Here is a 13,182-nt window from a genome sequence, read left to right on the forward strand (position 1 = left end):
GGTGATTATATCCACACAGCAGCCTCAGTGGGCTAAGTGGGAGAGAGAGGGAATAATGTGCACTAGAGAGGTGGAATGTAAAGTGAATCGTGTGATGTGGGTGCATTCAGTGGCGAACTGATAATGTTACACTCGATGCAGCCTGTAAGTATGGTTAAATCCCAAACTATCATTAACTGCCACCTAGTGTGACATTTGTTCACATCTTTCTCTCTGCCACGAACATACAGGGTTCCAGCTTCTGGCTGTATTAGTGAAACCGAATAAAGTACTCGGAACCCACAATTTGGCTTTATTTTGAGGGACATAAGCCTACCATTGATGATTAATTGTCATTTTCTTTATGTGCAGTTGGCAAGGACGACAGTGCAGATGGTTCACACCTCACTGAAGAAGGTAAAATGTTTACATAATTCTGTTTGCATTTAATTATATACTGAGAGTTAATTTTGTAAAATATTACCATTTAGGCGGTGCAAACAACGTTGAATTGATTGTTCACTTTAATTTTCATTACAGCTGACCTTGTCAAAGAATACTGCTCCGCACTCAGAAAAAATTAGATGCTATTAAAACATTTCTTTAAAATGCTTTAGTTGAGCCAGCAGTGACCTGCATGAGATTGCAACTTGACAGATTGTTTTTCTTTCTTACTGGAAGTGTAGCTTTGAAAAGTTATCTTTCTATAGTTTAGAGGAGCAAAAGCATTTGCTGGATAAAAGATGTTGGCCCGAGCGTTCAGTACTTTTCTTCGTCAGGAAGAAATTGGATCCTGGTTTATCAATTAAATCTCTTTAGTTAGACTGTAAAATTAAAAACGGCTTAAATTTAGTTTATATCAAGTACTAATTAGACTTCCTATTACCTTTAATATTAGGACATTCAACGTAAAAGATCTACTGATGTTCATTGTTAACTCTTAATGTAACTACATTTTCACACATCTAAATCTTTCGACTGAGGTTACCACTGTATAAGTCAACTTCTCTTAATTGGGGTGCACTAAGATACAGGACCTAGATCATGAGAGGGCTCTTTCCTACCAGGTAGGAAATCCCTACTAATTCCCGATCAATCTATCCTCACTGCTGCTCTTAAACCCAGCAATCTCGTTACAGTACTTCTTTAAATCCTACAGATTCTCTAGGATTATAAACTTATACCCCTGAATCACCTCCATCACCTTCAATCGGCGTTGAACAAAGGAGCATCCCTAAGTTAATGCGACTCTGTGGTCTTTTCAATTCCATACTATTGACATTGTTCCTGCCAAATTACCTTCATGTTAAATTCGTGGTGAACCATTGGTGCATATCCGGTTAATTAGCGTCACAATGTTCATTAGATCTTTTCTGCTGCATTGAATAATCTCTAGTAAATCGTTACAGTTAACATTTTTTATAAATTTAATCGATTTAAATTTCTAATTAGATCTAATCGATTGGTCGCAATCTGGCGTAGTGGTTTACTTCATTTCGGGATTTCAGTAACTCATTTAGTACTAATTAAATCCTTAAACAATTATATGTTTTTTAGGAAGGCCGAGTGTCTAATAAAAAAATTTATATAAAGTTATTTAAATTAAATTGAAATAAACAAATCATTATATTACAACCCTCATTTCTAATGATGCAAGTTTCTTAGTTAGACTGAAACTAATTCCTTTAAGTTTATGAACTCAATTTAAAGTTTGAACTTGGGAATGTTATACTATTTAGCAGGATACCCAGGAGAGCTCAACATCTTCCAGTCAATAAATAAAGTTTAGCTGATATTTCTCAGCAGTACCAAGAGGTTTACTGTCTACAGAAACGATAACTCAGTTTTACTAATACTTGCTTATAAATTAGATACTGTATTTTATACGTTACATGGAAGTACAATTTTTAGTGAAGTTCATATTGACAATCTATTTTAAATTTTAGGGGTTTCCAAAGGTGCATCATGCTGAAAAATGAAAGATGACTCCACAAGAAATAGAAATTTTTTGAAAAATAGCTAAATTTTATAATTATTACTGGTTTAAAGTCTAGGTTATAGAAAAATTCGTATTACAGTTCTAGATCTGCATTTCAAGATGGAGTTTACATTCATTCTTGGGCTACATCACTTGACGGATGAACTCAGAACCTGTTTTTCTGTTGTTTTTTTTTTTTTTGCAAAAGTCCCTAAAATCTAAAAATTAAAGTCTTACTGCGCAGAAAAATCACAAAGAAAAAATTGGTTTGCATTTGAATTGAAAAAAAAGAAAAATTAATAATTTTTCCTGTGGGAAGGGACTTGCTTCTTAATTAATTCCACGCGGAGTCCAGTTTCAAATCCAGCTCCTCCCGGTGATGGACAGGGTTATCAGTAACTAGGGACCACTTTCCGTGGTCATTACAGTGAAATAGACTACGGAAGTTATAAAAGTGTTTAAACAAAGTTTATTGAATTTACTAAATTAAAAATGTTATGATTAACATGTAAAAATTTCAATGTTGTATTTATTAATTTAAAAAAAAATACAGGTTTGTGAATTTGAAATGCGCAATAAACAATGTCTAGCATACGTTTCGTAGAAAGGCTGTTTACGGCGATTAAGTGCTAAAGACGTAAGATAATGGCTATTATTACACGCTCTCCTACATACATTCTTTATTTAATGTCCAACGCAATTTGGTTGCCATCTTGTAAAGGCTAAACTTTACAGAATACCTCATTTCACTGACTCCTGTTTGATAGCGCCAGTAATGCGGGGGTTGTTCTCTGTGTAGGTGTTAACTAACGGCGACTCGCTTCAGCAGTGGCTGTCTTTATGCTAATACGAGCGGAAGGAGTGGAACACTTACCACCTGGAATAGCCTACTTTTTTCCCTTTTTAAATCAGTTAACGCTATGACACTTTTTGCTAGGTAGGGTCACACGTCTGAAGATTGTTAACAGGCTGCTGCATCTCTCTCTAGAGTTGGTGCTAATTAAAAGTGAGCTTCCCAGTTGCCATGGAAATCTAGAGAAACTTTTTAACAAGCCCCTTTATTCGCAGCGCCCTCTAAACGTGACGTTTACTTATTTTCTGTCAGAATGAAATCTATCTCTCCCCTTTTACAATATGTGCATCAAATCACATTTTAACTAGTTGTATCCTTGGATTTTTCTCCTCCAAGGAGCTTCTCAAATTTCACTTTCCGGTAATGCACAGTTGTCTGAAAGGATAGAACATTGTTCGGAGGCCGGCAGCGCGCTAAAAAAAGCTCATGGCGCCAATAATTTCAGGTGTTGAAAGAGAAAATTAGTTGAGACCTTCCTTTTAGCAATGTTTAACTATTTTATTGCCATGTTTTCCATTCTTACCTTTGGACCAAATTTGGGGTTTGAGAAGGGTGGATATGAGATTTTTTTACTGTTTTTCTTTCATTCTTAACCTTCTCTCCCAGAAGTTGATCTTTTACAAAGCCAGGATGTTAAACGCCCATCTTTCCCTTACTCTAATTGTCAGATTACAATTGAAAAATTATTTATTTATTTTATGTTGGTTTTACATAATCCCCTGTAAGCTGTAGCTAGCAGTTGGAATTATATAAAAAACTAACATAAAGTAAAAAATTTTACTTAAAAATAAAACTACAAAATTTGTAATAATTAAAATATATCAGCTATTTCAATGTATATCTTAAAAGCTTAATATAAGTATTTACACTTCTACAGTTCTCAAAATTTACAGTATTCTAAATATAAAAACCTAACCTAAGCACCTAATGTAACCATTTTGCAGATTACGAAAGATAGTCTTTTGAAGAAATGAAGCGTTTGCAGAAAAAAACTGAACTCCTGAGAGGAATTTGAAAAAATGTAGAGCTTCAAATATATTTACTACGCTCGATCGATTACGCTAAAGTTGATAGAAAATCACTTGATTAGATACTTTGTTATGGTGTTGGTATTAAAAACCAATCTATAAGATCAATAACTTCTTGCAACGTACTTATTAAATTGCCAGCGGGGCGTAAAGAGGGGCCGTTCAAACTAAACAGAAGTGTTCCCTTAGTAAAGCTTTATTATCTAATGAAATTTATTTCCGCTTCCTCTAACCCAATTTCCAAGGCTTGTGGAATTCTTGAGCACAGCACGAATCGAAGGGGAATAGTTAGAATAGAGAAATAGTTGTAGTACTTGTATAGAAGGGTGGCCCTTATTTGGAACGTAGCCGATGAAACAAAGGGATATTACTGACAAATGAAGGCGTGAAGCCAAGAGGATGAGAGATTGTGTGACGCTAACTAGAAAACAGTAGGGACCCTCTCGTCCTCTCCGTTCTTCGGAAGTTCTCTGGCAGGATTCAAGGATAATACAGAAGGCCACTCTGTACTCTCCCCTCCATGCGCTCTGTTGTCAAGCAAGACTGAGGTTCCGGTAATTTGATATGGGAATAGCTAGAGATTAACTGGCTTTGTTTTACCTACCACTCGTCTCTTGGTTACAATTGTCTTTACTAGAAGCAAAACCGCTTCTACAACCCGTGCAGCTTAGAAACCATACCAACTAATGTTAACACCTAGGGAATTGTCTGCATGATTCCGCAGTCTGCAGCACTAAACACTGATATATAACCTTAATTAAATTTATGCCAGTTTAGTCTTGAATGACGGTCACAATTTGTCCTTTTTTGGAAGATAGAAGACTACAGACCTATTTGTTCTCCAATGTGACACTCTTTTCCAGTTACCATCTTCTAGAAAATTCTTAAATTTAATTAAACATTCCAGAGTGTTGTCTTATAATTACCTAACTTATACCATCTACTTAATTTTATTCTTACTCCAGAGTTTTTTATTTTTAATTGAATCATTAATTTGATGCAGACAGTTTTTGGGAAATTAAAAAGTATTTCAACTTTCTGTATGCAGTTTTCCTTCATGGTTCCTTCATAGTAATCAATATTAGTTTTATTGTAATTAATAAATTTAAATTCCACCTGAATGATGGCATAATTATTGGTTCTCTACTACTAACCTAATCTACCGCGTCCTCCGCTGTTCTTTATTTTTATTTTTTTTAATTTTAAGGCGCGTCAAATATTGAAAATGTAGACCCTGAGCCTTTTACAGCACACTGCAGACCTCCGGACAATGTTCTTTTGTTACATGCAACAAAGCAGTCAGGATGTAAGAAAATTTTAGGCCAATAGCTGGATTCGAACCCGGAATCTTCGCCTGGGAACTCTTAAGCTTCGGGTTAATATGAATCCATTTCTATTAATGATTAATTTCACTTATTGTTGGCCTCCAGTATCTATTTCTCTTCCGTATCAATCTGTTTAGGTAGGATCCAAAACTCCAATTGGGCGCTTAAGTATCTAGTTAATCTTGTTGGTCATGTTTTGCTGGCGCAAACTGTCGGCAAGAACAACTGGTGTGTTAGACTTAGGCGAAAGCAAGTCGGAACTCGTTCCAATTGACCAAGATGACTAAATGTCGCACGAACTGAATACACGAGCATGGTACACCCAGTAGCAACGATTCAGACTTTGAAGGTTTTGCAAACGGACCTGTTAGTAGTCTCGTTGCCCTGCAAACCTTAGTGTCTCACCCAATTAAAAAGTACGGTCCAACCTGCCTTTGTTAAAAGGTGAATTTTTTATCTGATTCGCTATATTAAAGGTACATCTCGATGGTGCCCCTCTTTTTTTTTTTCAAGAAATTCAGAGGCACCTGGTTGTCCCTTGAAAAACTGGCAGACTGATGTCTGCTAAAGCAGAATTATATCTAATGCCAATTCTTTCGCTTGGTTATTAGAGCAGTTTTCATCCATCAAACTCGTACTGCTTTTTTATGAACTCTTCCTTATTTCATTATCCTACTGAAACCCTGTTGTATTTCCTAAAATAGATTAGCCGCCAAGAAGAAGTTAGATGTGATTATCACAATTGTTTATGTGGTTCAAAGCAGAATTGGATGTACCGAGTCATTGATAATGACTATTTGAAACTATGAATGTTTGATGGGGAGATGTTCGTTCGATCAACGATGTGTGTGGTAAACAGCTGCTAGCCCCGTTGACTCACTAGGAAGGATTTCATTTAAGTTTTAGTGACGTTGGAAATGATATTGTTTTTTCCTTAATTTGCATTGACTTAGGATGCATACTTTTTGATTCGGCAGGAAATATCACAGTTTTTGCTCTAGAAAAAGTCCAAAAGAACCGATTAATTCCTCCCATGAAACTATGTTAATTTCATACAGATGTCACTTTTGTTTAAACCAATTTTTTCTCGTAAAAGAACTGTTGGTTTGTGTAAATTAATGAATGTTAATTAATGGTATCAATTAGAACATTGCTTCTCTCTTTCACCCCCAACTTGCATCTTAGTTATTAAGTTCTTGTAGTTGATGCTGAAAGCGAGGGGACTTTCTGCTGTAAGAGAAGTAAGAATTGAAAGAAAGGAAAACGAAATGTAGAGGAAAGGCGGCGAACCGTTCAGACCTGAAATTCTGATGCGTATTCGATTAAGTGCAAATCAGAACGGTGGATGTGTATATCAGAGGTCCCCTTTGTACGCTCTGTTCCAATAACCGAAGCGCTTTGCTTTTTATAGGATTTCCAACCCCTAAACATTCTTCTCAGTATTGCCCTACTACTCGGTCTGCTCTGTATAGAGTGCAGACGCTCTTTCTTTACTATTCTGGTTTGTTGGCTTCTAGAATGATGACAATTCACGATGCTAGAAGTTATATAAGAGGTCGAAAAAGAAGGAATTTCCTTTTACGGCATTTATAACCTTACAGCCATGCATACCTTCATTTCGGTTATTTATTATTTTTAAAAAAAAAAGTAATCAATTTGAATAATATTCCTATAGTAGTACGGTTCTATGTAAGTTTGCAATAATGTGACGGTACTTTTAGAGAAGAATGATGTAATACGGTTAAAAACGCCTCTTAAAAATCTTAACAGTAACAAGGAAACAGTAACACCCAAAAGCGTAATTTTTTTTTAATGGTTTTTGTTAGTCTTCTATATCGGTTATTCATAAAAAAATCGCAAAAAAGATCACAAATTAATTGCAGTGGAAGTTAAACAAAGAAATTTGTGTAAGGAATGTTAATGGCAAGTGTGTAAAATTCGAAAACTCACATTATGAAGGTTTCATAACCTTAGAATTAAACAGACAAATGACAGAAACCATAAAATGTTATTTCCGTTCAACAAACTTTCTTCACATTGGAATTTGACTTAAATATTTATTCCCTATTAATATTATAAAGGAAGGATGCAATCCCAGTGCTAAGATTGTCCTGTTCTTTAATTCTGTGACTTTTTCCCCTGGATCCTGTATAAACTACCTATATTTTGAGCATGCAAAAAGCTTGGATAAAAAATATCTCTTAGAATAAATGTGCTCCAAGAATTAACCAAGTCTGAACGTTCAAGGATTTTTTTAATCTAAATCTGGCGCTCCTGTTTTCAGTCCCTTGCATTTATGCAGTTTTCCATTGCAGTTGCGGTTACTGGGTCTTATTGTGTGTTCGCAGGCTTAGCTTTCCTCTACCATCGGAAGTTATCGGAGAGTTGAGATGCATTTTAATGACACTATCATTTTGAACAGAAAACGTTATTTAATTTGAATATTCAGTTGCTGTACATTTTTTATTATGAAAATTTGTTTATCATTTCAAGAGACACGGGTCAATTGGAAAATGAAAATTAGTTTTTTCCGAATTATATTACTTGTGGATCTTAGGTTTAATTGGAATCGAAAACTTAACAAATTCTTCAATAGAACCTCCGCCTTTACAAAAATTACAACTAATAGATTTTGGCAACACTTAATAGGAAATTTATGCGTATTACCAGACACAGCTTCTTACGTAAAATTTCATGGTATTTTAATTGGCAAGAAATATAAAATATTTTGATTTTTAGTTAAATTAAAATTTTAAGGAAGTTCTTTCACTGTTAGACATATTCAATATGTTCTCATGATGACCTTTACCCATGACCATGAACAGAAAAGTCCGACATTAGGAAAGAGTTCATTCGGAGAAGTTTCACTGATTTAAGTTTTCCCTAGCTACTCATATAAAGTAACCACTCTTAGCTACAGAGTTGCAAAATCGCAATGCATCTTCAATCCAGGCTCAACTGAAAGCATTTGTTTCGAAACGCTCGCTACAGGTTCTCCTGTTGTAATTGTATAAGTTGTCAGATTGTCTTTGAATCTAGAATCATAAACCTTTAGGGCATGATTCTAAAAATGTTATGACAATTTTCTTCCATATTGTTGCTAGTTATTGCCTTTATTAAAAATGAGATCTCTTTCCTCATCTGCTACAACAATTTTGAAAATTAGTCTCAACAGATTGTATAAATTTTCTGTAAAATTTTTGGAAGTAAAAGATAAAAGAAAATTACTATGAAAATTAAACTAGATTTTTTAAAAAAAAAGAAAAAAAAAACATGAACAGTCAAAAGCATGAGAAAATTCTGGGAATAATTAGTTGAGACATTCAAGAGGGATTAAGGCAGGGATTTGTTAGCCAGGGATTTATATTAAGTTCCGAATGAAAAGCAAAGCCCTGGGACTTATCTAGCAGCACGTTATAATAAGAAATTTAATCAACTAAATCTCTTTGTAATTTTTTGACTTTGCTAAATTTTATTTTCTTTATCTCATTTTAATATAAAAAATTAGTTTTATTAATAGTTGATTTCCCGATTTGATCACATAATATTCCTTTGCTTTTTGCTTGAAGAGAAATGATTGAGTGTACGTCTTTAATTTAAAATTCTTTAAAATTCTATTTATTACTTGATTTCATTTTAGTTAATGTGTTTGTAGTAAAGAACTAATCGTTTAATTAAGGTTTAATACAACGCCCATTTTAATAGACTGTTGCATACCATCTTTCTACCAACGTTGGTTTTTTGCAGGTCCCATTCCATGGGTTAGGGGTCCAGTGTCTGCCTGGTTGAAGTCATTTAATTTTTTTCCGCATGCCGAAACAAATGCCGGTCCGAAGTAGAAAGTCAAGACTAAGAAGATGGATGTAACTATTAGTATATATAATGTTATCCACTTCTTCATGTTCTTCTTTTGTCTGACAAGAAAAGTGTTGGCGAACCCTATCTTGCACGTTTGCATGGCCAAAACTGGATATCGCTGGGCCATTTTTTAATAGATTCTGTGTTGTCCTCACAACCCGGTAGGCAGCTATCCTACATCTTTTTACCTATCAGAAGAGCATTCTCCAAGGATGCAAGGCTACACTGCATGCCTTTCAATTCTATTTATTAAAAAATATTTATGAAATAATTAAAAAGTATTAATTTTTATCAAGAATATTGGACTTGGGAGAAAAAATGCCAGAAAAATCCAATTTATTTTCTTTATGTTTTCATTTGAGGATGTATATATAAAACTATAAGAGGTGATGGTTGGCCTGAAGTATCTCTCTTGCCCAGAGATACATAATATGCATACATAGTGAAATGTAATACGGAAATTGCTGCGCAATTTTTGCCTCACTAAAATATATTATATGAATATGTGCGTGAGAATGGCCGAAAGGGTCCAGATACAATTTCCACTGCTAGCTAGGATATTGCTAGAAAAGTAAGATGAGAATCTTTCCACACCCGTTTGTGACGTTTGAAGATGGGAAATTACGGCCTTCTGGTAGCTGTAAAAAGGAATATATATATATATGTATATATGTTATGCGGATTTCATAATCTTCGTACGTATTCACTGTTATCTGCCTAATGCTTCGATCCAGCTTAGAGATTGTCTTGCGAACGAAGGGCGAAGCGTTCATGTATTCATGAAATCATTAAGTATCCTTCATGGTAGTTCATTTTGCAGTTATGTGCATTTTACATTTCCCTATTTACATTCAGTCTAGACATAAGTATTGTAAACTACAATAGTACGCTACCTATAGCCAAGACTTTAGATCCTTCTGAGACGTACTTTTTTAAATAAAAATATCTGTAAATGGGAGATTACTTGACTTGGAGTCAAGTTGACTCCAGACTCCACATAGCCATTGTTACATTCTCCTGGAGGTGGTGTTCTTTTTTAGTTTAGTGTCGAAGGAGTGTTGGTACAGTCTTTATAGCGATGTTTCTGCTATACATATTTTGTGACAGTCTTAGCATTCTATTGTTTGTCTTTTCCAGTCTGGCCCTTCAGATTCGAGAAAGCTGATGAACAATTCTACCTTTCCGTACTCGCGAGGCCTCCAAACTGGTATTTCTGCTTTTTTTTCCTAACGCGCTGCAATCCTACCATGGATCTTGGTCTCCAAAAAGGAACTTTAGCCATTTAGTCTGCTGTAGCTGCTCTCCAGGGCGGACAAAGTAGAAACGGAATTCCATTATTATCATTGTTAAGTTGGCAGACTAGCAGTTAACAGATGTGTGCCAGTCTTCTAGTTAACACTTATTTCCTTCTACATCTAAAGTTTGTGAGAATAAGATATAAGTTACAAGGCAAGACTCACTTGGGCATTGCATACAAATATTACTTCGTTAAAACTGATGAAGGGAGACAAAAGTGTCAAGACCATGTTATATTTGTTATTCCTATGGAGACAAGTCTAACGCTCCAGTGGAAACGTACTTCGTCTCTTCAGTTAGAATACTTTAAATAATTTTGCATTCCATTACTGGGAAAGCGCGGCTTGAAGCTCAAGAAGTGTGACTAGAAGTGTTGTAGGCTTCAGCGAGTGAGTCTGGAATGGTTTGGTGATGACGGAAGAGGGGTAGGAAGTAAAGCCGATTTATAGGGGTAATACGAGTTAAAAAGTTATCCCCAGAGGGAAAGTTGAAGAAGAGGCAAGTGGATGCCAGCGCAACACTGTAAGGCGCTTTATTCTCACAATGCAACAATGTATACTTTCCTTTCTGCCTTTGTAAATTTTATTGTTAACAATGCAGAATTAAAAATATATTCATTACTGCAGTAACTTCTGAGAGACTGCGTAGACTGTTCATGTCCAACATAGGCAATCAGGTAGAGAATCTTTCTGAAGGAATTCCTTCGAAAACCCTTGCATTCGTTCCTGCCCTTGCCACCCCAAATGGCAAACTACTCTTTCCGGGTAGTTCTAGTCATGAATTTAGACGATACTCTCAGGGTAGCGCTAATTTTTATAATTTAAGTTAGCCTTCTTGGGAAGGTATGCTAGTTGCAGCAGGATAAATCCTAATTTTCAATTATTCTTAAAATGATTTTAAATGTTTAGATTACTGCATACCTAACCTTGTTCGCTTCCACAACAAGACCTTGCGCAGCAAGTCAGGGTGGTGTCCAGGTCTGCTGTTGGAAAACGATCATCAAATATCCTCTCTTATCTCATCGATCTAGCCGAGTTGAATGTGTTTGATAATTTTGTGCCACAAACGAATATCAAAAGTGTGTTAGTGCTATTAAAACTATTGATATACTATTCTCAAGATACTTAAGAGTGTTATAATATAAAAACACATTGCAAGCTAGATGCCAAGTGATGTACTTTCAATTAATGTTTCTGCACATCCCAAAAAATTAACCAACCCTAAAGAGTATCAACCTGGAGCTTCGAAATACTTTTATGAAAATTTCTTTCAACCCAAAATTCGATTAACCTAAACGTCCTTACCGCATTCTTGCCGATAAATACGTTTGAACTAACAAATACATTTACGCTGGTAAATTCGTACTTTCGCGCCAATAAATACCACGCAATAAAAACGAAGATGAAGATGATGGCCTCCGACCTAGCATTCTCCAGAGCATTTTCCGTTCAAATCTCTCTAGAATTCTCAAGAAGTAATGACGAAAAAAAACATCGGCACAAGTCGAACAGAGTTAACGTATCTATCAATTAAAAGGCTCGCGCGGTCTTGTTTAACTAACGTAAATATTAAGATTAAACAATTTTTTTTTTGTCTAAACACCATCATACCGGATTGTTTATGCAAAAAGTCAAGCTATGTGATGGTTCTAATAATCTAAATCTAATTCTAACTTACTTATCTATAGAGGTGAGTTATATAACGACTAACTTTGAAATAGCAAGATGAGATCTGTGGCGAGAATTACAGGATTACTGAGTATTAAAATAAAGGACTAAATAGAAAGACGAACATCACTCTATGGTTGAAATGGCGTCCAAGGAAGTATTGAACAAATGACCTTAAACCCAATATCTTCCGTGGAACCTCCAAATGGAAGATTTAGCACAATCGCTATTCCTGTTAAATAGTGCAGTTGGAGGAAGTATTTTTTTTTTTTTTTTTTTAATTTAAGGCGCGTTCTCATCTAATGACATTGGCGCTCTGAGCTTTGTTCAGTGCACTGGCAGCTTCCAATGTTCTCTTGTTCAGACAACTCTGTCTATTCCTGGAAATTCCAGCTGCAAGAAGTTCTTAAGAAGAGAAAATATATGGGCCGTCAGATGAATTCGAATCCTCCATGCTTCATGCTGTTGATGAAGATGCTCTTGGACAAAAAAAAAATAAAAAACCTCAAATACACACCTTTACACTTCACCAAAACAGTTAATTCTAAGTTCGCATTAGGTAAATTAATTTTTAGTTACTGAACCCCTCAAAATTTACTTTAAATAATTAAATAAATTATGTATATTTTATTAATTTAAAAGATATACAGCAATATGTTAGTCATTTTCTAAATAAACATTTATAAAACAGTTAATCTGGTGTATAAAGTGTACGCAGGCAGCCTTTAAGAACTGCCGCAACTTCACAATTAGATAACATGGGATAAATATTAAACTTGGAAAATTATTAAGATAAACAAAAATGAAGAGAAGAGAATTCTGCTTTAGAGGGCGCAATTAAAAGTTCATCATAGCTCTAAGTCTTGGAGTTTAAGGTTCTCCTTGTGTAAGAGATGTAGTCCTTAATAATTAAATGATATTAGCTTTTCTAACTTTTCTTTTGATGTTTTATTAAAAAGTATTATTCTGATTTTACCCTGCTATTTGGTTAAATAATTTAAACTCTACGTTTCTTTTACCTGTGCTTTCTCAGTCTATTGAAAGGAAAGATTACCAATTCTTAAATAATGAATGATTGGAAGCTTCTTCTTGCTCTTGCTACTAATTAACAAAACAATAAATAAGTAATAAAAAGCTTCAAACAAAATTTAATCTTTTGCACTTATTAAAATAATTACAATCTTTAGCGGACGGATCA

At 34.8% G+C, this 13,182-nt stretch overlaps 1 protein-coding gene across 7 annotated transcripts in view; it reads left to right on the plus strand.

Moving 5' to 3' along the window:
• The window catches only part of unc-5, a 689,026-nt gene that overhangs the window by 604,433 nt on the left and 71,411 nt on the right, over positions 1 to 13,182 (plus strand). For all 7 annotated transcript variants that reach the window (XM_074136688.1, XM_074136706.1, XM_074136735.1 and 4 more), the window contains one exon: positions 352 to 396. In XM_074136688.1, coding sequence (XP_073992789.1) covers positions 352 to 396 — 45 coding nt within the window. The remainder of the gene's footprint in view (positions 1 to 351; positions 397 to 13,182) is intronic.

Source organism: Rhodnius prolixus, unplaced genomic scaffold, assembly GCF_049639745.1.
Source record: "Rhodnius prolixus isolate KJV_2025 unplaced genomic scaffold, Rpr scaffold_1, whole genome shotgun sequence".
NCBI classification, from domain to species: Eukaryota; Metazoa; Arthropoda; class Insecta; order Hemiptera; family Reduviidae; genus Rhodnius; species Rhodnius prolixus.